Genomic DNA, 26520 nt, shown 5'->3' with positions numbered 1-26520 from the left:
TCCAATGGGGGGGGGGGGGCAGAAGCATTTCCTAACCTGTCCTTAAAACTATCAACCACCATAATTTATTCAGCTAAGCCTATATAACCATTATGATCTGAACTGAGCTGGTTGACTGGACCCTCTGAGGAGAATGGCCCCGGTGTAATAGATTTGGTCATGGATGTACCGTGCCGGGACCTCCAGGGTAATTACTCCACCCCTATGGGTTCACACTGTGGAGTAACAGAGTCTGGTCCCAGGCTGATGACGAGCCTTGTCCTTTACCTTACTCCCTTCCCAGGGGATGTCTACCTCGGCAGGATCCCAGGTCACAACAGTCCCTGGAATAAGGAGAAGGGAGTTGTTCACTTTGGGCCCACTCTAGATCAGTCCAAAGCATGGCCGACTATCCTGTACACATGTCATTCCAGTAGGAGTGGTAAATTTCCTTGCAAAGAGCTGAGTGTTACGCTTTCAATATGCCAGTAACAAGTCTGGTGATATGTACCATGAAAAAGAGGTAAGAGAGGAAGTGAGGGAGATTAGGAGGGGAAGAAAAGGAGATAGAGGAGGGGGAAGGGGTATGTGGCCCCTCTGGAGATTCCTTCATGTATGTAGGTGACCCGGGTAAAGCGGGATATTGATATTTGTGGCCCATGGTTCCCATACCTTTTCAAAGCGTTGAACCGTGTCCAGCAGATTTGCAACTGTTTGTTCTTGGTCATGATCCACAATATTTTCCACTTAGCAGCCAAGATTGACACGGTCAGTTTTTTCCAGACTTTTGCTAAGGTTATCTTGGCTCACAAGCACATGAAGAAGATAAGCTGTTGTGTGCACTTGGGGGTGTTGTTCACCCTACGTTTTAAGAGAATGTGTGAGGGGTCCTGAGGAACTTGAGTCTCTGTTACCTTTCGCAGTACGTGAATAAATTTGTTCCAGTAGCTTCTTATACGGGGGCAAGACCACCATATATGAAGCATTGTGGCTACATGCCCGCATCCTCTATAGCAGAGGGGAGAGGAATCTGGATATATCTTGGATAGTCTAGCGGGAACATAATACCATCTCGTGAACACTTTAATATTAGCTTCTATCAGTGAGATGTTCAAGATGCCTTTAGACGATCTGCGGAAGGCTTGAAACCACTTGTCAGTGTCCAGCTGGATGTCCAGATCTGCCTCTCAGGATTGGACCAAAGCCGGAGAGTCTGCCTTGTCTGCCAGGAAGAGTATATGATAGAGATGCCACCTTTTTGAGACCCTATGCCGGAACACCATTGTTCATACATGGTTGGTTTGGGAGGTCCCGACTTATCAAGCCATAGTGTGTGGAGGAAGTGTCTGATCTGGCAAAGTCTGAACTTTCGGGTACTGGCATGTCTAATTTGCTTAGGCAGTGCCCTAATTATAAAGTAAAGGTAAAGAAATGTCCTATGCTGGAGAGCCCCTTGTTCAGCCACCAGCGAAATGCGTTATATATTAATCCCAGGGGGGAAATCAGGGTTGTGAGAGGTCTCAGGGGAGATATCAGTTGTGTGTGTCTATGTATTGCATCACATAGTGGTGGGGAGTGAGAGAGCGTGGGAGCCAGGATAGCAGGTCTGTGTTTTGCTGGCCACCAGAGAAGAAAGTCGAGCATATGGTGGGGGACTTCCTGCCTCTCTAGAGAGACAAAGTCAGGTTTGTGGCCCTTGGAATATATGATGGAGAATTGGGCCAATTGGGCTGTTTGGTAATAAAGCCATAGGTATGGTCCTAGTCCTCTTTGAGTTTTAAGTCGGAGTTGGGTCTCTTTTGCAAATCGGTGTCCCTTATCTCCCCAGACGACGCTGACAATTTTTGACTGAAGCTTAGTCAACGTGGATTTTTTATTAGGGATAGGAAAGTAACGAAAAAGGTATAGTAGAAGAGGCAGTAATGCCATCTTTACGGCATTTAACCTGTCCAGTCAGGATAGGCCACCCTTCAATCAAGTGTTAAGTTCTACTTCGAGAGTGGAACATATGTGGATAGTTGGCTGTGTATAGGGTACCAACGCTATGGGTCAATTTGATTCCGAGGTAGGGAATTGCTTCTGCTGCCCAGGAGAAAGGAAAGTGTTGTTTGAGCTGGTCTATTAGTTTTGGTTGGACGGATATGTTGACTTGATTGACTTGGTTACATTTACCTGGAGACCGGAGATGGACCCAAAATCCTTCAGTAGCCAGAAAACATTGGGGGTAGAGATTAGAGGTCGACCGATATGTTTTTTTTCTCTGGCCGATGCCGATATTTAGAAATCATGGCGGCCGATATATGATGCTGATTTTTTTGGGCCGATATGTTAGGCCGATTTATTTTTTTTAATTATTATTTATTTATTTATTTTTTATCCCCCCTTCATCTCATAAAACCTAACAGACACCTTTCCCACTGGGGCGTTTTTTCAGGCGCGTTTGGGCTAAAAATAGTGCCTGTAAAGTGCCTGCAAAACGTCTCCCCTGCAGTCTGTGTGAAAGACCGAGTGCTTTCACACTGAGGCGATGCGCTGGCAGGATGTTAAAAAAAAAAAAAAAAAGTCCTGCAAGCAGCACGTTTGGAGTGGTGTATACCGCTCCTCCACCACTCCTGCCCATTGATATTAATGGGCACCACTGCCAAAGCGCATGCAATGCGATTTGGCAGTGGTGCTTCACGGGCGCATTTAACCTCTTCTTTGGCCGCTAGATGGGTTATATGTGCCCCACTAGCAGGCAAATAACACTGCTAAAATGATGGTAAAGTGCTGCTAAAACTAGCAGCATTTTACCATCAACGCCTGCCCGCTCCAGTGTGAAAGCAGCCTATAAAATAAACAGGTAGTCAAAACTTTTGGACAAAAAAAAATGGGCTAACTTTACTGTTTTAGGTTTATTTTTTATTTTTTTTAAAATCATTTAGTGTATTTTTTCCCCCCCAAAAAAATTGCATTTGAAAGACCTCTGCGCAAATGCCGTGTGACATAAAATATTGCAACAACTGCTATTTTATTCCCTAGGATCTCTGCTAAAAATATATATATAATTTGTGGGGGGGCTAAGTGATTTTCTGGCAGAAAATACAGGACTTTTACTGTAAGCAACAAGTGTCAGAAAAGATTTAGTCTTTAAATGGTTAAACTGAGAACTCAACACACTGAGTTGAGTTCATTCATTCAAGTGTAAACATTGTATCTTTTTGCTCTTTTCTTGGCAGACTGCCCAGAGAGGAAACAAGTCCCTTCTATGAAGACTCAGGCAACTTACACTGATTTCAAGTCATTTCCAAGTCGCGCTGTTCTAAATCAGCCTTTTTATCAGCGCAATCGGCCGATGGCGATTAATTAAAAAATGGCAAATATCGGCCGATATATCGGTCGACCTCTAGTAGAGATTAGCGGTGAGGTTAGAAATAATAGCATGTCGTCAGTGAAGAGGGTACACTTATGTGCTTTCTGGCACTGATAAGACAGCACTGATAATTTCATGAGATCATTTCCGAGGGAGTGTTTAGGGTCGGAATTAGGGGCAGAGCAACTGGGCGAGTAACTCTTAAGGCCTGGCTAGTTGCTGAAATCTCTTTATATCTATAGCTATATCTATCTATATCTATATCTATATATATATATATATATACCGGTATATATATATATATACACACACACATACAATTTTGACCCAGTGGTACATCAAGCGCCCATTTTTCCTTTTGGGTACCCATTTATCTCATTTTCATGGAGTGCCCACAAATTCTACAATACTTTACAACCAAGTTAGCAGAAAACATATGAACAATGTGTTCAGAGCAATACTGAAAAGAATACACAGACAAAAGACGCTGTCTCCTTATAGCTAACAATCTGTAACATAATACAGTACAATTCCTAAAAGGATGACAGAGAAACAGAAAGGAGACTGTCATGCACTAAATAATGAAGAATGGACCAGATATAATTCTCAGCATTCTTCTAAAGTGCATATTTTCTCTCTAGGTGACATCTGCTCCTCCAAATGAAAGTAAATATGTCAAGGGATACATGGCAAGCAATGAGAGCCTAGTGGAGTGAAAAGCAATGTCATGGTTAGGGCTGATGTATGCGGAATGCAGACCTCGAAAGTGATCTGAGTATGTTTACACTGCCCCCCCAACCTGTAAATGGATGTCACCATAGTAAAGGAAATATGTTCAAGAAGCTTAACGTGCACTGAGCGATGATATAATGTAGGAATAGCCTAAATCAATTCTCCGAGGATTGGGATAGAAGAACGTTTCTTATTACAGAAAGCAGCAAGTCATATAAAGCGTGGATTCACCAATACTAAATGACTTTATCCATCACAAGGTCCTTGCCTGCATGTGCTCCTCAGGAACTCCGATATGGCTTTATTGTGGAGCACGATAGGTTTTCCATAAGAGGTCCGTTTCATGAATTGAAGAACTCAAGATTAGGGGTTGTCTAATAAAGCAAAGATGCTATATGGAAATAGGTCCCCTTGTAGCTCTCCTCCAGGAATAATCACATTAAAAGAACAATGCAAAAAGCATTTATCTTGGTAGTCACCAATTCAGGACAACCCTACTCCTTTAAAAAAAAAAAAAAAAGGGGGTCAGGTTTTGCCTAAAAATTTTCAGGGGGGGGGGGGGTGGGGCTGGACCTAAACCAACCTCCACTGCTGCATCTCAAACTACTTGAAGACCACCTCATAGCAGTTTTACTGCTACAGGGTAGCTCGCCTGTGCAGAATCACATCACTATAGATTATATACATACACACACACACATATATACATACATACATACATACATACGTTTCTGCACTTCTGCCTGCAGGGGGAGCACATGCAGGCCACTTCTGCTGTAATTATTCACAGCAGAAGCCGATCTGCAGGTGCCAGGGGCCGGGCACTGGATGTCCGCTGGCACCCATTGATCGTTGATAAAAACACATATAACGGTGATCTGCTTATGTAAACAAGACAGATCTCCATTCTGAGAAGGCGGGGGCGATGGATTTTGCATCCCTGCAAAGCCAGGAACAAAATCCATCTGCTCCCTTAGTAAAAGCACCTCACACAGTACACAAAAACACTGGTTGGGCACAGTTAACCCCCTTGATCGCCCTAGATGTTTAACCCCTTCCCTGCCAGTGTCATTAGTACAGTGACAGTGCATATATTTAGCACTGATCACTGTAAAAGTGTCAAAAGTGTTGGTTAGTGTCCGATTTCCCACCGCAATATTGCAGTCCCGCTTTAGGCTGGGTTCACACTGCTGCGGCTAAGAGAAACGGATGTGATTCGCACCGCACTGCAGTGCAAATCACATCCGATCTCTGTGCGATGCGAGTTCAGCCATACAGATAGTATGGCTGAATTCGCATCGCATCCGCCCCAAACTCGCACAGGACCCTTTTTTTGGTCCGCAGCAGAATCGGATCGCATGGGTGTTCACACCATGCGATCCGATTCCTGTCCGAGTTTGCAGATCGCACTGCGATATGCAAACTGATCTGGGGGTGTCATTAACATTTCACTGACACTCCCAGCAGTTCGCATAGGGCAGTGTGAACTTCCGCCGGGAGGCATGCGATGCGGGAACCCGCCGCGGATTCGCGGCATTCCCACATCGCTGCAATGTGAACCTAGCCTTAAGTCGCTGATTGCCGCCATTACTAGTGTAAAAGAAAGAAAACAAATAAAAATTCCAGTATATATCCCATACTTTGTAGACGCAATAATGTTTGCGTAAACCAATCAATATAACGCTTATTGGGATTTTGTTTTTACCAAAAATATGTAACAGAATACACACTGACCTAAATTTATGAAGACATTTTTTATTTTTTATTTTATTAGATATCTTTGATCGCAGAAAGTAAAATACAACTTTCAAAAAATTGTTGGGGTTTTTTTAAATGTAAAAAATAAAACAAAAGGTGATCGAATACCACCAAAAGAAAGCTCTATTTGTGGGAAAAAGATGACAAATTTTATTTGGGTACAGTGTTGCATGACCGCACAATTCTCAGTTAAAGTAACTCAGTGCCGTATCACAACATTACCTGATCATAAAGGGGGGTAAATCTTCAGGAGATCAAGTAGTTAAAGAAGAGCTAAAAAGGTAAAACTTTTTTGTTTGTTTGAGGGTTATAACCACTGTAAAGTTTATTTTTGTCATCCAAAGAGGAGTTTTTTGTTGTCACCAGAACTAATGCCCCCCCCCCCCCCCCCCCCCCCCAATATTGAAAGTTTTCTCCTCTACTCTTTTTCTGGGACAACCCAAAATTTGGGATTTTCTTTTACTCTTAAAAATGGTAAACAAGACAAATAGAAAGGAGGAATCTCCCTAATGGGGAAACAGACAGCAATTAAAACTTAACCCCAATCCACTTTATCCAAAAAATGATTAACTAAAGAAAAAAAAAAAAAAAGGTTTTGCCTTTAGTTATAATTTAAAGCCCAAATTCTGAATATTAGCAAACTGGTATGTGGGGGAAAAAAAAAAAGACCCAACAACTATCCAAATGTCAATTTTTTACTTACCTTAACCACTTTCCGCCCGGCCTATAGCAGAATGATGGCCGCGCAGTGCTTCAGTTATCCTGACTGGGCGTCATATGACCATCTGGGTGCATGGCGGCGATCAGTGATGCGGTGTATCAGTCTGACACACCGCCACACCGATCTCGGTAAAAAGCCTCCAGCGGAGGCTCTTTACCACGTGATCAGCTGTGTCCAATCACAGCTGATCACGATGTAAACAGGAACGATTTAAACAGGAGCCGGTGATTGGCTTTTCCTCACTAGCGTCTGACAGAACGAGTAGAGGAGAGACGATCGGCGGCTCTCCTGACAGAGGGGGTCTGCGCTGATTGTTTATCAGCACAGTCCCCCCCTTGGATGCCCACACTGGACCACCAGGGAAGCTGCCAGGACCACCAGGGAAGCCCCCGGCATGTGAAAGGCCAGGTACATCCCCCATGGCCATCCACATGTGAAAATTGATGCCCAACATATGCCAGTGCCCACAAATTGGCACTGACTGGCACCTCTGTGGCACAATAAAAACAGTGATGCCCAGCAATGCCACCCATCAGCATCAGAGCCACCCAGTGCCACCTACCAGTGCCAATCAGTGCTGCCTATGAGTGCCCATCAGTGCCGCCTATGAGTGCCACCTCATCGGTGCCCATCAGTGCTGCCATATCAGTGTTCGTCATTGAAGAAAATTTACTTATTTACAAAAAATGTTAACTTTTTTTATGTGTTGCGCAAAAAATAAAAATAAAAATCGCAGAGGTGATCAAATACCACCAAAAGAAAGCTCTATTTGTGGGGGAAAAATGATAAAAAAAATGTGTTTGGTACAGTGTAGCATGACCGCGCAATTGTCGTTCAATTTGCGACGAAAGCTGAAAATTGGCTTGGGCAGGAAGGTGTACAAGTGTCTGGTATTGAAGTGGTTAAAGGGGTTGTAAATCCTCAAGGTTTTCCACCTTAATGCATTATACTCCCCGATACAACTTTCTCCTGAACCTTTTTCAAGTTCCTAGTGTACTGAAACGCTTCAATTTTCCCCCGACCATCCCTTCTCTTTCCTCTATGCTATACACATCCGGGGGAATTAAAAAGAGGAAATCGAGTGATAAAAATAAAGAAATCAGCAGCTTCAAAGAAAGTCTCTCCTGAATTTTAAGAAGAAAAATACTCGCCAGCCTATCCCTCTCAGGTAAGTAGCTCCCCAGTGCCGTCATCTTGGATTTGGAAGCCTGCTGTAACATTACGGTGACTCGCAGCTGGCTCCTCATTGCACATGTTCAATATTGTGTGGTGCAGCGAGACTGGTCCCGTACCCTCCTGGTATGTGACAAGCAACAGCATCCCCCCCTCCCCCCACAGAAAGATACCCAACCCCACAGCTCCACTCCAGACTTGCTCCTTTCAATCCACACAGAAGACCCAGGTGATGGCTACCACAGCCCATGTCCGCATTCAGTCAAAAATTAATATAATCTGCACTCCAAAATACAGTACATGAATGTCTCCACCTGAAACCACCTTCCTTGACACTTTTTACCACTGCTGGCTTGCTCAAAAGAATAGAACAGTGATGGTGAACCTTGGCACCCCAGATGTTTTGGATCTACATTTCACATGATTCTCAACTACACTGCAGAGTCCATGAGCATCATGGGAAATGTAGTTCCAAAACATCTGGGGTGCCAAGGTTCACCATCACTGGGATAGGACTATCCTTGTGAACAAGCCAGCAGTTGAGAAACGTGTCATGGAAGGTGGTTGGAGGTGGAGACATTCATGTGTGCAGTTTTCATCTTTGACAAATGAAATAGAAAGAAGTGTGAAGTTTTAGAATCATCCTCGCCTAGGTGAGGACTAAGCGGGGGCGGGTACCAGCAAAGAAGTTTGGAAGTCTTCCTTGCCTTGGTTAGGAGTAAGTGGTAGCAGGTACCAACAAAGAAAGATTTTTGTTCCTCGAGAAAAAAAAGATATCAATTGAGATAGAGGCTAGGGAGGAGGAAAAGAAACAGAAAAGCTTTAATTTCCAGGTGAAGATCTCCGTTAATAAAAAATGTCTAAGCACAATTTTGTCTCAGCTGGAGCACACACAGCCAATTAGCTTTTAAAATTTAATTTTCTAAGCCATTTGGAAAAAAATTGAAAGATAGAAACTGGCACCAACTGAGATAGAACTCATCTCAGACACACTTTATTAATTCTCAAATGTTAAATTCCTGCAATCTTCGTTCTATTCTTCAGAACTTGTACCATTTTTGCCTGTCTCTGGACTCATTCTTAATATCATTTTTGGGAGGACTCCAAGGACAGGAAACATTATTGCTTATGAGGTCCAACTATAGCTATACACAGTGGAATCGGGAGCTCCTTCCTCCTGTTGGTCATCCAGTAGGTAAAATAGTTTTCCTTTATAACCCAAGCATGCAGAAAACCACACAATCAGGAGGTGGAGACAGATAGGTTACCAGCTTACTTGGTTATCCAGGTTTGTAACAATTGGTTAACAGTACCTAAAAACAGCATTCGTTTTAGGAAGAGTTCCGCAGCAGACAGAGCAATAAGTTACAGAAAAAAAAATATATATATATATCCTTGATTGGGCCCCCTAGCGGCATGGGGCCCTCGGGCAGTGCCCGAGTGGCCCAATGGTCAGTCCGTCCCTGATATTATATATAAAATATCAGGGGCGGACTGACCATTGGGCCACTCGGGCACTGCCCGAGGGCCCCATGCCACTAGGGGGCACCATCAGGGTTGCCAGCCTCAGTAAAACCAGGGACAGTATGTAAAAATGTGTTTTTTTTTTTGTTTTGTTTTTACATCTGTCTCTGAAATGTCCCTTACCGACATCCTTTTGGTCTAAAAATCTAAAATGAGATTATAGCTGCCCCACCTCTCCAGTAATTTCTCAGCCAATAGAAACATGTCTGTGTATACTGTGTGTGTGTTTGTGTCTACTGTGTGGCCCCATAATCTCTCAATGCCTGGGGGCCCCATGAGTTGTCAGTCCGCGATAGAGATATAGATTATAGATTATTATATATATATATATATATATATATACACACATATATACACATACACACACAAACATACCAACAGGAACACCAGTCACATAATGATAGATTTATTCTTTGCATTTTTGCAGGTTCCCTCCGGTATATCTACTATCCTCCAACATAAAAACCATACTGGTAGGTTAATTAAACCTGACCAAAGCTCTCTGCCTACGTGTGTAGTAGGAATTATCCTTCGGGGGCAAGGATTGATGAGAAGGAGAATGATGTGAATGAGAATATGTGTTGTGTACCCATGCTATGCAAAAAAAAAAAAAAAAACCCTAAAAAGCTAAAATATTTCATACATCTATACATACTATACTACTATACTACTATTTATGACTATGTATTGTTTTACTTTTTTTGTTTCCTTTAGACTTTCCAGAAAAGTGGTTCCCTTATCCAAGGCCCTGTTCACAATTGAGCAACGCTAATTTTTGGAGTGGCAGCATTCATTTGAATGGGCTTCCCTCTGCTCCATAAATGCGCTAAAGAAGCTCATGTACCAAAGCGCTTTTCGCCACGTGGCAATGACTGCCTGCTTTACATGTTTGGAGTGCCTTTAAGGCCTCTTGCACACGATACTCCTGTTTGAGCATCTACTTTTTCCGACTTCTTTTTTTGGATTTGCGCGCATTTTTGCGCATATGCGTTTGTGCCATTTTCGCACACGTAAACCTATTCTTGTGTTTTTGTTCTGCACAGTATGTAAATGGACATTTGCACACATTTTTTATCGTGTCTGTCAGACGCAATAAAAGGAAAAGCCCATACACGGCTTTTCCGGTTTACATTGTGATCAGCTGTGATTGGACACAGCTGATCACATTGTTAGGAGCCTCCGTCAGAGGTTCTTTACCTCGATCAAAGATGCTGCGGAGTGTCAGACTGACATACCACACCACCGATCGGAGCGTGATTGTGGCTTATCCTACTGAATGTCATATGACGTCTAGTCAGGATAACAGAACGACTTTCCGGCTGTCATTTTGCTATATGGTGGGCAGGAGGTGGTTAGGAATCTGCTACTGATAGCTTGGTGCCAGATACCCCAGCATACCTTCAAAGGTCTAGTGGAGTCCATGCCTCGATGGGTTATGGTAGGTGGTCATCATGTTATGGCTGATCAGTCCATATACACACACCTCATAGTTAGTTACACCTTTTACACAATAGTGTGAGCAGCAGCGATCTGTACAGTAAGGAGTAAGTGACAGCAGACGTCACTGGAGTCCGATCGATGCAAGATATCCATTCTGTCCAAGTCCCAAATAATAAAAAAGAAAACAAAAAAAACCCCCATGGAGGTGCAGTCACAAACCGAATGTTTTGCCAATGTCACACAGCCGCTCTGGATTACCCATTCTCATTATTTGATATGATTGCTGATTAATGCTGCTGGAAAAGGCCATATCAAGGGTAGCATAAAATAATCATTTCAGTAACAGTGAACGCAGAGGTCACAAAGGCCTTTTATGTAACGGTGAGCAGAAAACTCTGATGGGTTTATCATTTCACAGGCCTGTCCTAATTAGTTTTATTTTGTGAAGTGAAACATGGTGACCTGCCGGTGCTGCTAATCATGCTGGGAAATCTCTGTAGGAAGGAAGAAAAACAGACTGCACAGTACCTGGGACCGCGCTTGCCGACAACGCTGGGTGGGTGCTGCCACCTAGTGGAAGCTGCAGGTGTGATCTTTCCATTTTTAAACTCTAACTAAAAAAAATGACTAAATAATCCAATATAAAAACAGATACAACTGGACTTTGCCAAATGCCGCAATTAGCGGCTCTTCTAGAAAAATATTATTAAAAGAAAAATGATTCTGATTGCAGGGAATGTCACAAAAACAAAAACCTACTGAAGTATGTGCTGATCTGAGTGAGCTTTACCCCTCAATGTTAACAAGCCAGCGCATGTTTGCATGATTGGAGAGAAATTATGGAGTGTGGCCTTTTCTCTATTTATGAGCTTCGAATTAAAGCAGTATTAAAGCCAAAAGTAAAACATTTATTATATTGCAGCTTACCCATTCTTAGATGTGATGGCCGCATTGGTTTCTTTTTTTTAGGCTTCCTTTCTTCTATTTTCATCTGGCGTTTCAGCCAGCAAGTCTTGTGTGTTTTGCAAGCTGAAGCTCTCCAGCAGAATGTATCAGTTTACATGAATCTGATCCAGCGATGTTGCAGGAGAGACTCGGCTGCCCGGGTCTCTGCCTCCTGATTGGCTCATTGACTTGACAGCAGCGGGAGCCAATGAGGAGAGAGCCGCAGCTCCATGCCCGATAAGACACATGGAGCTGTTGTTTCGGCTCGGGTGCCCCCATAGAAAGCTGCTTGCTGTGGGGGCACTCAGCAGGGGGGAGGGGCCAGGAACACTGAAAAGAGACCAGAGAAGAGGATCCAGGCTGCTCTGTGCAAATCCAACTGCACAGAGGCGGTAAGTATATGTTTATTTTTAAATCCGAAAAAAAAAACCTAGACTTAAGTATCACTTTAACCACTTCCCATCCAAGCCAATTGTGACCTCTCTCTCCTACATGTAAAATGTATCATTTTTTTGCTAGAAATGTGCATAGAACCCCCAAATATTATATATGTTGTTTTTTTAGCAAAGACCCTAGAGAATAAGATGGCGGTGGCTGCAACTTTTTATCTCACATGGTATTTGCGGAGCAATTTTTAGAACACTTTTTTTGGGGAAAAAAAATGCTTCATGCTTAACCACTTCCCGACCAGCGCACGACGATGTACGTCGACAGAATGGCACGGGCAGGCATATTGGCGTACAGGTACGTCCAATATTCGATGCTGCCCTGCCATTAGGAGCGCGCCGCCGGCGGCGCGCTCCCGCGCTGGTCGGGACCCCCGTGAGTCCGGTCGCGGGACCCACGGACTCGATCGCCGCGGGCATCCCCGCGATCGTCTCACGGAGCGGCCGAATGGAGGAAATGCTGTATAAACAACATTTCTCCATTCTGCCTAGCAACTAGTGACGCTGATCTCTGCTCCATGTGATTGGAGCAGAGATCAGTGTACACTAAATGAAAGCCCAACCCCCCCACAGTTAGTAACACACCCCTAGGAACACTTAACCCCTACACTGCCACCCACTGGTTAACCCTTTCACTGCCAGTGTCATTTACACAGGAATCACTGCATTTATATAGCAGTGATTACTGTATAAACGACAATGGTCCCAAAAATGTGTCAAAAATGTCCGATGGGTCCCCCACAATGTCGCAGTCACAATAAAAATCGCAGATCGCCACCATTACTAGTAAAAAAAAAAATAATAAAAAATTATTAATAAAAATGCTATAAAACTATCCCTATTTTGTAAACGCTATAACTTTTGCGCAAACCAATCAATAATCGCTTATTGTGATTTTTTTTACCAAAAATATGTAGAAGAATACGTATCGGCCTAAACTGAGGGAAAAAAAATTTTTTTTATATATTTTTGGGGGATATTTATTATAACAAAAAGTAAAAAATAATGCGTTTTTTTCAAAATTGTCGCTCTATTTTTGTTTATAGCGCAAAAAATAAAAATCGCAGAGGTGATCAAATACCACCAAAAGAAAGCTCTATTTGTGGGAAAAAAAGGACGTCAATTTTGTTTGGGAGCCACGTCGCACGACCGCGCAATTGTCAGTTAAAGCGACGCAGTGCCGAATCGCAAAAAGTGGTCTGGTCTTTGACCAGCAAAATGGTCCGGTCTGAAAGTGGTTAAAAAACAAAAAAACAAAAAACAAAACATTAAAGTTAACCCAATTTTTTTGCATAATATGAAAGATGACGTAACTTCAAGTAAATAGATACCTAACATGTCATGCTTCAAAATTGCACACGCTCGTAGAATTGTGCCAAACTCCGGTACTTAGAAATCCCCATAGGCGACGCTTTAAAAATTTTTACTGGTTACATGTTTTGAGTTACAGAGGAAGCTAGGGCTAGCACTATTGTTCTCACTCGAACGTTTGCGGCGATAACCCACGTGTGGTTTGAACACCATTTTCTTATGTATGCGTTCGCTTCTGCGTGTGAGCAGATGGGGACAGGGGAGCTTTCATTTTTTTTTTTTTTTTTTTATGGTTAATTTTACTTTACTTTTTTTAGTTTGACACTTTAAGAAAAAAATAAAAATAAAAAGATCACTTTTATTCCTATTACAAGGAATGTAAACATCCCTTGTAATAGGAATATGGCATGATCGGTCCTCTGTACAGTGAGATATGGGGTCAATAACACCCCACATCTCACCTCTAGGCTGGGAAGCCTGAAATCCCAAAAAATAAATAAAAACGATCTCAGCTTCCCAGCTGAGGCGGCGCCATTCGTTTGAATGCAGAGGCCGGGCGTGACGTAATAACATCGCGCCCGGCCTCCGAACGATCATAGAGATTCCGGTGACCATCTGGTCCGCTGAAAAAATCTCTATGATCAGCATCCGGGGCCGGCGGATCCCGTCTCCGACTCACCAATGGAAGCGGTGAGACGGCAGAAGCACCAGAGGGCGGCACCTCTTGCCGCCCGTAAGAACAATCAAGCGGCGGAACAGCCGCTATGATTGTTTTTATGGTGTAGGGAATCGCCGGCTGAAAAAGCCAATATCTGAATGATGTCTGTAGCTGCAGGAATCATTCAGATATACCGCCACAAAGTCAAGGACGTGGTTAAATGAGATCTTACATGGAAAAGCAAGGTCCGCTCTTCCCTTTGATAAAATACATGGCCCCAGTTCTTACAGTAATAGAGATAGAGGGTGACCTAATATTACCTTTTCATGACTCTGGATATAGAGTCCAGGCTTCACCCGTGACGGTGGACATACCAGTGAAGGGGTCTTCAGGGACTGGGATCATTGCACATGGTTGTGGGCAGTTTGTGGCGTGTCCCCCTTAGCTGGAAAGGGCCGTGTTCCACTGCAGTACTGCCCACCATACTTGACGTGGGGGGGGGGGGGGGTAACTTTTGCTGCGGGTGCCAAGCAAAGTGGCATGAGTGCAGCTCATGAACATCCCAGTCTACTGTCTTTGCAGGTTGGGAGGGGACACGGCTTAACCGTGATCCTCATTCAAGTGGAACTTTAGCCTGAAAATTAAGTCCCGATAGATCACTTCATGATTGGCCCCTTTAAAAATACAGTAATACTCTGTCTCACCCTACTCTGCACATGCTCAGTTGCTTTCTTTTTCTGCACGGTGCCAATGTAGAGGCCAATCTGCTGACAGCTTGAAGGTTTACTGCTGCTCAGGGGCACTGGGCTTCAGCAGAATCCCTGCCTCCGGCAAGAAGGGACGGGAGCAGTGCTGGAGGCAATTTACAGCACACTTATTTTGGTATAAATATTAATGTGGAATGTAGGTTTCTTGCTAAAGAACATTATTAACTTGTTATGGGTAAAGTTCAGCTTTCACATGGGCATATGTGAATTTTCTGCATGGAATACAGGTTCTTGCTGGCTCTAGCTCCGCCCGACACAATTCCCCAAAACTGGTGTCCTTGGGATTGGAGCTAGTGTGTGACGTCACTATGCACAATGCGGTTGGATGGTTCCACGGCCTTGCTTTGTAACATCGTGATCTTATTGCTGAATATGTGCAAGCACATATTTTTAATTAAAGAGAGTTTTTTTTAACTGTATTTTGTTATGTTGCTTTTCCTCCTTAAAGAGGAAGTAAACCCTTCCAAACAACTTGGACCTATAGGTAAGCCTAGATTAAGGCTTACCTGTAGGTCCAAGCAATATCTCCTAAACCTATATGGTTTAGGAGATATTTGCCCGAAAATGGGCACCGCTGTCTACGGCGCATGCGCCGTAGACAGCGGCGCGCATGCGCACTAAATGCGGCAAATCCAAGAATGGATTTGCCAAATTTGTCGACTCCCGTGCGCATGCGCGGGAGTGACGTCATCGCGGCTTCGCCGTATGACAGCGGCGGAGCTGCGAGGCGCGACTCCCGTGCGCATGCGCGGGAGTGACGTCATCGCGGTTGCGCCGCTGTGATTCGTCGGAGCTGCGAGACGCCACAAGCAACATGGATGCGGCGGACTACAGGGGACAGCGGCGACTTCGCTGGCTCCTGTGTCAGGTAAGTGACACATAATGAGCTACTATGCGATGCATAGTAGTCCATTATGCTTTACCTTTGCAGGGAAAAAAAGAGGAAGTAAACCCATCAGGGTTTACTTCCTCTTTAAGTCTAATTTGCCTGGCTACGGATTGTGTGGACATGGAGTCAAACAGCAGCCATACATTCCAGCAGTGGGGACACTGACCCCATCAGTTAGGTGTAGCTGCATTTAGTTAATTGGATGCCTGATGGTGAGAGCGTTGTCTATCCAGGAGACATGTTAAATGCTGTTTGATCTCTATAATTTGAGATCTCCATTGTCTGGTAAGAGGCCAACATTAATATATTTTGTAAGAGCACCTTATTTGCACTGGAGAACTTTACATACGTTTGGAGCACTTTACATACATTTGGAGCACTGAGCAATTTGGAAGCTCTCGGACATGCTATGAATTCATTGATTATGGACATTGATTACATAGTTATTTATTTTTCACATTAATGAGCTTAAGTTATGCACGGAATTTATAAGACGCATTTGGTTTGCAATTTTGTATATTTAATATTTTGTTGCATGGGTTCATTTAGATCAGGGATATGCAATTAGCGGACCTCCAGCTGCTGCAGAACTACAAGTCCCATGAGGCATAGCAAGAATCTGACAGCCACAAGCATGACACCCAGAGGCAGAGGCATGATGGGACTTGTAGTTTTGCAACAGCTGGAGGTCCGCCAATTTCAATATTTTCTAGTGCAAGGCTTATTTTTATATTTTATTAAATGTTATACTTACCAGCTCAGTGTAATAGTTTTGCACAGAGCAGCCCTGGTCCTTCTCTTCTTGGCTCCGCTGCTAGCGTTCCTGGCTCCTCTTCCTTGTCCGGTGCTCCCAATAGCAAAACACTTGCTATGAGGGCACTGGTGCGTGCTCACTCCTGAGCCCTGCTCTATGTCTCCATAAGACACACAGAGCCACACCATGGCTCAGTCCCCCCGCTCTTCCCTCTGCTTCACTGGCTGTGATTAACAGCAGTGACAGACAATGTCTGCCACTGCTGTCTCAGCCAATTAGGAGAGGGAGTCATGGGACAGCCAAGGCTCCTGTGCAACATCGCTGAATTAAGATGAGGGGAGGCAAGTATTACGGGGCTGTGGGGGGGAGCAGCACGCATGAAGGTTTTCTTACCTTACTGCATAGAATGCATGAAGGTAAAAAATCTTAAGTCTTTAAACCACTTTAAAACGGTATTAAAACAAAAAGCAAACATTATATTGCAGCTTACCAATTCTTAGACGTTATGGCTGCATTAGTTTCCTTTTTTGAGTCTTTCTTCTATTTTCATCTGGGGATCCAGCCAGTACATCTGTTTTTCAAAAAAACGAGCTCTCCAGCAGAATGTATCAGTTAGAGATGAGACAAACCATTTAACACTGGCAGGTGTACTTACAATGATCATCTCTTATCTAAAACCTTTTTTTCAAAATGAGAAACAACTGTTGCTGTAACTGCTTATAAAGTGTTAGCTGGAGTTTAGCTTTTTGTTATTGTATCTAAATTTGCTAGTCCAAAACCTCCCTCCCCCAGAGCTCGGGAAAGGTGTACCATGCATGCTCCGAAACGTGTTGCACAATTTTCGGTTACCGACTACTTCCTGTATGACACAGCGGCTCCAACGTGCGTTCCGCCACCCTCCGGAGCTGCCGGCTTCCATCCACCATACTGAAACTCCACAGTGGTTTATCCTCTGACTCCCGGGATGGCTCCTGAGGGCTACCGACCGCACCTTCAGTGACCATGCAGCCCCGCGGGACTACCATTACGATGAGCTTTTTTTTTTCTTTATTATGTCTCTTTCTGCTACATGTCAGTAGAAGCAGTGCAGAGCAAAAAACGAACAACCACATACATAAAAAAACTAAATAAAAGAATAAAAAAGTCCGTAAGAGCACCAGCAAGTGTCCATACAGGGTGATCCTATCATTTAGGCAGGCAAGGTGAAAAATTCCAAACAAGTAATGTCCTCCACCAATTGTAAATGCAAGCAGCTCACCTCACCGAGTAGAGTCTTTGCTTTATAATATATATATATATATATATATATATATATATATATATATATATATAATATTTGGGGGCTCTAAGTAATTTTCTAAGAAAAAATAGATTTTTACTTGTAAACACCACATGTCAGAAAAAGGCCTGGTCTTTAACCACTTCAGCCCCGGACCAATTGTCAGCCAAAGGACCAGAGGTCTTTTTACAATTCCGCACTGCACTGCTTTAACTGGTAATTGCGCGGTCATGCAATATTGCACCCAAACGAAATTTGCGTCCTTTTCTTCCCACAAATAGAGCTTTCTTTTGATGGCATTTGATTGCCTCTGCGATATTTATTTTTTACGATATAAAAGGAAAAAGACTGAAAATTAAAAAAAAAAATAATAATTATATTTTCTACTTTTTGTTATAAGAAAAATCGAATTAACTAAATTTTAGTCATACATTTAGGCCAAAATGTATTCAGCCACATGTCTTTAGTAAAAAAAATGTCAATAAGCGTATATTTATTGGTTTGGGCAAAAGTTATAGCGTCTACAAACTAGAGTACATTTTCTGGAATTTACACAGCTTTTAATTTATGACTGCCTATCTAGTTTCTTGAGGTGCTAAAATGGCAGGGCAGTACAAACCCCCCCCCCCCCCCCAAATGACCCCATTTTGGAAAGTAGACACTCCAAGGAAATTGCAGAGGGGCATGTTGAGCCCATTGAATATTTTTTTTTTTGTCCCAAGTGTTGTCCCAAGTGATTGAATAATGACACAAAAAAAAAAAAAAAAAAGTTTACAAAAAGTTGTCACTAAATGATATATTGCTCACACATGCCATAGTTATATGTGGAATTGCACCCCGAAATATATTCTGCTGCTTCTCCCGAGTACAGGAATACCACATATGTGGGACTTTTTGTGAGTCTAGCTGCGTACGGCACCCTGAAAACCAATCACTGCCTTCAGGATTTCTAAGGGTGCAAATTTTTGATTTCACTCCTCACTACCTATCACAGTTTCGAAGGCCATAAAATGCCAAAATAACACAACCCCCTAGTTTCTTGAGGTGCTAAAATGGCAAGGCAGTACAAACCCCCCCCCCCCCCCCCCCAAAATGACCCCATTTTGGAAAGTAGACACCCCAAGCTATTTACTGAGAGGCATGTTGAGCCCATGAAATATTTTATTTTACGGGGATACCACATGTGGGGGACTTTTTGGGAGCCTAGCCGCGTACGCCCCCCCCCCCCCCCTGAAAACCAAGCACTGCCTTCAGGATTTAAATATAAAACGCTACCAAAAAAAAACTGTTAGCGATCGCAGGGATCAGGCCTGACTCTGCGATCGCTGCAGTTATGTGTTTAGTAAGTGACAGTGATCGATTGATACTGCACTTGGGTGGGCTGGGTGAAGGGGCAAAACGCAGGTGCTAGCAGGTATCTGGGCTGATCCTGCTAACGATGCGTTTTTTTGGAACCCTAAACTGCTGTGGACGCTAGTATAGATCTGATCAGATCAGATATTGATCTGTTCAGATACTATACCACTACGGGAGGTGTATGCTTTGCGCATGGGTGTTAGTGGTACTGGCACTAACCTAGCGCTGCCTGGGGCGACACAGACCCTGACCCTAAAACCTAATTGATATCATCCGCCGGGTGATCAGGGGGTTAAACCTTTATTGGGTAATAAATGGTGGGTGCCCTGATGCTATAAAAAGCAAACTAACTAACCAGAGTCACACGTAACACTTATACGGTGATCACTGGTGAAAGGGTTAACTCTAGGGGCAATCAGGGGGTTAAATTCTTTATTAGGTAGTATATGGGGGTACCTAACACTATAAAAACCTGGCGGTGAATGTAAAAAATAACTAGCTACCTAGCGGCACCAGTGACACTAATGCAGCGATCAGAAAAACGATTGCTTAGTGACACTGGCAAAAGGGGGTGAAAGGGTTAGCTAGGGGCAATCAGAGGGTTAAATCCATTATTGGGTAGTATATAGCGGGGTACCTAGTGCTATAAAAACCTGGCGGTGAACCTAAAAAAAATAACTAGCTACCTAGCGGCACCAGTGACAATAATGCAGCGATCAGAAAAACGATTGCTTAGTGACACTGGCAAAAGGGGGTGACAGGGTTAACTCTAGGGGCAATCAGGGGGTTAAACCTTTATTGGGGGGGTAGGGGGCTACCCTGAACCTAACACTAACTGCCCTGACAGTTTTTACTGTCACAACTGACACTAAATGCAGTGATCAGTAAATAAATGATCACTGCAATCAGTGACACTGTGACTGGGAGGGGCGGGGGGTGATCTGTGTGCCTATGTGTACCTACATGTCAGTGTAGTGTTGGTGCACACTTACTTTCTCTGTTCTCCTCGCAGTCCGGTCAAAAAGACCTCCCCAAGGAGAATGACATCACTTCCTCCCTGCCTGTGTTTACACTACACAGGCGGGGGAAGCTTCTCATTCGCCAGGAGCGATCGAGAGGGGATGGCCAGAAACCAATGGCCATCCCCTCATCCCGTATCGCTCCTGAAGCGAAACGGACCGCCGCAGTCAGCGGGAGGGGGTCCGATCGGACCCCCCACCCTCTGGAAGGCAAGCACGTACATGTATGTGCTTGTGCCTGTCGGTGCCATTGTGCCGACGTACATTGCCAAGGCGGCGGTCCTTAAGTGGTTAAGTGGCTAGCCTGCTTAGAGAGAAGATGTGTATTTAGCAGCACTGTCCTCTGCCTGAGTCCACTGCAGCCTCTCCCATACTCATCAAAAGTCTAACTGCATACAGCAGCATCATGGGACAAGAGGCTGCAGAAGCAGAGTGAGTGACCCATAGCTACAAGGGTTATGTACAGTTATGAGCATATTATAAAGCAGATCCAGGCTACACTTCAAATGTGCCAAAATCAGAAGATGCATTGATCTGTTCTTTTTGCTGCTTTTACTTAAAGTGGTGTTGCCACCAAAAAAATTAAAAAAAATTGCTTAAAATGTATAAAAACAAAACAAACAACAAAAAAAAAACACCTTTACTCACCTCTAAATACCTGTTGCTAGGGGGTCCCTCGTAGTCTGCCTCCTTCATTGCCCGGGCTGGTGACATCACTTCCCTTCGGCGCTGCGCAGTCATCTGAGACCTGTCACGTGTCCCAGATGACTGCAGTGTATCACGGCGGGCGGTGCCGCTCGTGCATGCCCACAGTAAGAATGCCAACACTGCGAACGGAGCGGGGAATGAGGGGGGGGGGGGGGCTTAGTTCCCCCGCATCGCTGGACCCTGGGACAGGTAAGTGTCCGATTATTAAAAGTCAGCAGCTATAGTATTTGTAGCTGCTGACTTTAAAAAAAAAAAATTTTTTTAGGGGGCATCCCACTTTAAGGTCTATGAAATGCCACAGCAATGAAGTGCGTTGAGATTTTTCAAATGAGAACAGAGCAGTTACAGAAATAAATACTGTATTTTTCTCTCCATAAGATGCACCTACGTTTTAGAGGAGGAAAATAAGAAAAAAAATTATTCTGAACCAAATGGTGTACTAAAATATTAACCAGTGCCCATGAAATGCCTCCTGGCAAGGGCGTCGTCACATCTGACAGAGCACCCCGAGCCAGCGCCGCAGCCATACTCCATTCAGCCTGCTCTGTCTTGTCTGACAGGCTCAGGATCACAGGATTGCCCAACGCTCGCGGGCGACGGCCACCCGGTATTCTAACATGTTAGCGGCGGGGGGCGGTCCTGGCCAGTATTCACTCCATAAGACGCACAAGCATTTCCCCCTATTTTTTTTGGGGGGGGGGGGGGGGGAGTGAGTCATATGGAGTGAAAAATACGGTACATAGATTGTACATCTATTCAACTTTTTTACATTTTTGTTTATTAAATACTTTTGAGTAAGGGCTCTTTCATACAGACGTGTCCGTGTACGGAGCCCCCTCTGCTCAGCGGGGGAATCGGATCTGTCAGAGCGTCACTCTCCCCTATGGGGGATAGGATGAGGACGGACCGTGGAGTCCGTTGTCACCCGATCCGATGACGGATGGAAAAGTAGGTTTTTTTCCTCCGTCACACTTTTTCTGATCGGAGCGGGACGGATGTCAGACATGTCACCGCTGACATCCAATGCTCCATAGAGGTCTATGGAGTGTGCATTCAGGTCCACCTAAAAAACTGACAGCTGGACCTGAACGGACGGTCCGTGTGAAAGAGGCCTAACACTAGTATTTTGTTTATGTAAATGTAAAGTGTTTGTAAACCTCTGTCATGAAAAATGAACAAAGTATGTCCTCCTATATGGTGTACTTGCCTCAATCCACAACACTGTATGATTTCTATCTGTAGCCTAACCATAAATGAAAACCCCCTGTGGGACTTTATAGGCAGATTACACCGGGAGTGTTTTTCTAGGTGTTCTCAAGGTTTATTATCCCATTCAATATAGGAGGGGTGCATTTTAAGAGATAGTAATTGTGAATTAAAGAAATACATTCTCTCTAGCAACATCCCCCATACGTTTCTTATATTTGGTTGTCAAAAGGGTCATCATGCTCTGGGAGCATTGCTTAAGAGATTCTTTTCCCAAGCTATTTTGAATTCTGGAGTCATTCTTCTCAAAAGATGGAAAGATTTGCACTCTTAAACCGAAAGGGTTAATACCACCCTTCACTCCAACAGTATGCATATATGCGGCCTCACTGGACTGGGCTTTTTTTACGTGGGGCTGCAGATCTGTCCTTGTGCTGGGAGCGCGCTGCGCAACACACTCCCAGCACAGAGACCGGGTTCTCAGTGGGAGCGCCGAGTCTCGTAGTAATGACCAGGAACTCCCGTTTGATCTAGGTAAGTGCCAGGGTTAGCGTTTAGGGTCAAGTAAGGGTTAATAAAATTTGGGCAGGATTTATTTATTTATTTTTAATAAAGCATTTTTTAAATTAGTATCTGTGCGTTTTAGGCAGGATAAAAAAAAAAAAAAAAAAGAAGAAGCAAAATGATGCACTATTATTTCCGGGCTTTACTTGTACAAGCAACAACATACACACATGTGGTATCGCTGTGATCGTTCAGAGCAGGAGAATTTATTTTGGGTTGTTCTTTGGTGAAAAGTTATGGTAGTAACAAAAAAATATATACAGTGCTAGTTAAGAATTTTTTTTTTTACCATTTTGGGTCAGTTTTTCCTATGTTAACCACGTCAGCTCCGGAAGATTTACCCCCCCCCCCTTCCTGACCAGGTAATTTTTTGCATGGTCATGCAACATTGTACCCAGGTAAAAGCGTATGTAAGCGATAAAAACCCTTGTCTCCATAGCATTTGATTGGCTCTTTACCACAATCTGTAATCAGCTGTGTCTCAAGGAAAAAGCGATCACAGATGCCTGCGAATTAGCACCGCAGTGGCGTGTGCGAGAAGAAATGGGCAACTGCGCTGTAGCTTCTCAGACTATAGCACAGTCGTGAAGAGGTTAATGCATTCTCTGCATTAAAAAGGTAAAAAAAAAAAAACTTCTGCATGAAGCTCCCCTCCCCCAGCCCCCTATACTTACTTGCGTCCGATCTCAATTCATCGATATGCACAAGAACAGAGGCTCTCCCCCTCTGCTGTTGTTAACAGCCAGTGAAGAGGGAGCAGGGGCTGAGCCACACTGTGTATCAATGGACACTGTAGTGAGCATGCACCAATGTCCCCATAGCACTCAGTGGGGGTGGGGGGTACCCAGGAAGAGGAGGAGCCAGGAGCACCGATGGGGGACCTGAGAAGAGGAGGATTTGGGCTGTTCTGTGCAAAACCACTGCACAGAGCAGGTAAGTATGACATGTTTATTATTTTAATTTAAGAAATGGGAACATTTATAATCACTTTACTACTGTACACTGATTTAAGCATGTGCAGGAGTGATATCATCATGGCCCAGCCAAAACAGTCCGAGTCCAAACCCGGAAGGAAGAATAGGAGAAGATGCAGATGATGCTGACAGTGCAGCCCTGGTAGGGATTGTTTGGCAAGCAAGTCTGACATAATGTGCTAATATTCCGTTGCATACTAGTAAACTTTGGACTAAAGCCCCCTTCTCCTGCCCAGGCCAATTTTCAGCCTTCAGAGCTGTCACACTTTGAATGACAATTGCACAGTCATACAACGATGTGCCTAAACTAACATTTTTTATAGTTTTTTGAGACAGACAAAGCTTTCTCTTGGTGGTATTTAATCCCCACTGGGAAACAAGTAAATTTTCTCCTTCACGGATGAGGCTGCACTGATGAGGCAGCACCAATATGCAGCACTGATGAGGAGGCACTAATAGGCGACACTGATATGCAGTACTGATGAGGAGGCACTAATAGGCGACACTGATATGCAGTACTGATGAGGAGGCACTAATAGGCGACACTGATATGCAGTACTGATGAGGAGGCACTAATAGGCAGCACCAATATGCAGTACTGATGAGGAGGCACTAATAGGCGACACTGATATGCAGTACTGATGAGGAGGCACTAATAGGCGGCACTGATATGCAGTACTGATGAGGAGGCACTAATAGGCGGCACTGATGAGGAGGCACTAATAGGCGACACTGATATGCAGTACTGATGAGGAGGCACTAATAGGCGGCACTGATATGCAGTACTGATGAGGAGGCACTAATAGGCGGCACTGATATGCAGTACTGATGAGGAGGCACTAATAGGCGGCACTGATATGCAGTAATGATGAGGAGGCACTAATAGGCGGCACTGATATGCAGTAATGATGAGGAGGCACTAATATGCAGTACTGATGAGGAGGCACTAATAGGTGGCACTGATATGCAGTACTGATGAGGTGGTATTAATAGGTGGCACTGATATGCAGTACTGATGAGGAGACACTAATAGGTGGCACTGATATGCAGTACTGATGAGACACTAATAGGTGGCACTGATATGCAGTAGTAATAGGCAGCCTTTATGGGAAATGATAGGTGGCTCTGACAGGCATCACTGATGGGCACTAACTGGCATTGCTGATGGAGCTGCACTCATATTAATTGCCCCGATTATCAGTGCAGACCCCTCCCCCACCCCGTCAGGAAATCCACTTATCGGTTCTCCTCTACTCATGCGCTGTCAGCATGAATAGAGGAATGCCGATAACCGGCACTTCCTATTTACACTGTGATCAGCTGTGATTGGACACGACTGATCACAGGGTAAAGAGTCATAGTCTCTTTACCATGATCGGATGCGCGGCGTGTCCGAGCTCACCTTGTTCTGAAGGATGTCATGTGACATCCAGTCAGAACGGGAAAGTCCACGCCTGGCCATCATTTTGCTATTGGCCAGGTGGGAGGTATTAAAGGTGGACTGAAAATGGACTAATCAGATAGAAAAGAAGCAGAGATAAGATAGATAGTTGGGTTGGAGCTAGCACAACTCAATAAAAAAAAAAAGTGATGGATCTCTTAAAAAAAAAAAAAAATTCTATTCATTCAAGTGCCATGTACAGCCTGGATGTTTTATTTCTGGATAGGAGTAGGAAAAATCTAGAAATCCCTGTCATGTTTTTACTGCTGCCTGTGCCCACCACAGCTGCTGTGGGTTCCTGGCAGAGCGGTTTCCACAAACCAGATTGGTACAATGCAAGTGTGGAGCGCTGAGTAAGCGAACAATGGCTGTAGTAGTCAGCACTAATACAGATATTTCCATGAACTTTTGGGTCCTGTGCCTCTGCACACTGACCACAGGGGGTACTGCCACCATTCACAGAACACCTTTTCAATGATTGGACGAGGTGGAGATCGTGACATGCCCTCTTCACCTCTTCCAATCAGAAAAAGTCTTGTATTCATAAAAAAAATACAAGGCATTCTGTGAAGGGCCGCAGTGCTGGGTTCCACAAACAAATACAGGATCTCGCGAGTCGCGACTACAAATTCTCCAATAGTACCGTAGATCATCACTTTTCTGTGAACAAGAAGCCACTTTTTTTCTCTCATGTACTTTCACCCACCAGGCTCAGTGCTTTAGACTTACAGTTGCCGCTGCAATCCCAGCTGTTTGGGCTGCTACTGAAGAGCTTTTCCTGGCATTTCTGAAGCCTTCTGTACCACACGATGTACGTACTAAAGACGTGTTGTCAAAGCTTGTGATCTGAAGATGTGTGCTGCAACACAGAAGTACACATTACATGTAAGTACACCCATTGAACACACAGACTGGAAACATTACAGCAAATTATTTATTAGCTGTGATTGTAAACTCTTCCATATACCCAGTGAAGTGACTGGCCTCAGAGATAACACAAATTTTCAAGTTGTACCGGTTTAGCTGCAGCCCTCTCTCCTCTACATCAATTCAAAGTAGAACATTTACACAGCATTTCTCAGCTCCAGACGGCACACAGGTCTCTGATGACACACACACACACACAATTCAAAGCATAGAGCATGGTGCCAAGTGTAATCTGAGATCTGAGTGGAGGGAATGGACACACCCCTCTACACTGCAGCGTAGGGAAATATGCACAGCTGAGGCTCTTAATCACTTGCTTTGTGCTGAAGGGTGGGGGGTAATCTCCCAGGATAGTCTGGCGTCAGAATAGACCAGGGGTGTCAACCTCAAGTTCTTTGTGGGCCACATCAGTATTATGGTTGCCCTCAAAGGGCCGGTAGTATCTTTATGACTATACACATTTATTCAGGGCTTTTTTTTTTTCTTAGAGAATAGGTGCAGGAACTCAACCACATACCACCGTAAAGTTCAGGGTGTGCTGCGTACACAGTGCAGAGTTTAGGGGTGCACTGTGTAAAGAGTGCAGGGTTGAGGTGT

General features: G+C 44.1%; 1 protein-coding gene across 2 annotated transcripts in view; it reads right to left on the bottom strand.

The window, feature by feature from the left end:
- MRPS11 (mitochondrial ribosomal protein S11) overlaps window positions 1-26520 on the bottom strand; it is a 52269-nt gene that overhangs the window by 9652 nt on the left and 16097 nt on the right. For both annotated transcript variants that reach the window (XM_077473336.1, XM_077473335.1), the window contains exon 4: window positions 25726-25855. In XM_077473336.1, the coding sequence (XP_077329462.1) occupies window positions 25726-25855 (130 nt within the window). The remainder of the gene's footprint in view (window positions 1-25725; window positions 25856-26520) is intronic.

This window comes from Lithobates pipiens, unplaced genomic scaffold, assembly GCF_037356315.1.
Source record: "Lithobates pipiens isolate NorthernLeopardFrog02 unplaced genomic scaffold, aLitPip1_a1.2 Scaffold_8, whole genome shotgun sequence".
NCBI lineage: Eukaryota > Metazoa > Chordata > Amphibia > Anura > Ranidae > Lithobates > Lithobates pipiens.
This window is presented reverse-complemented; position numbering and strand designations above follow the sequence as displayed.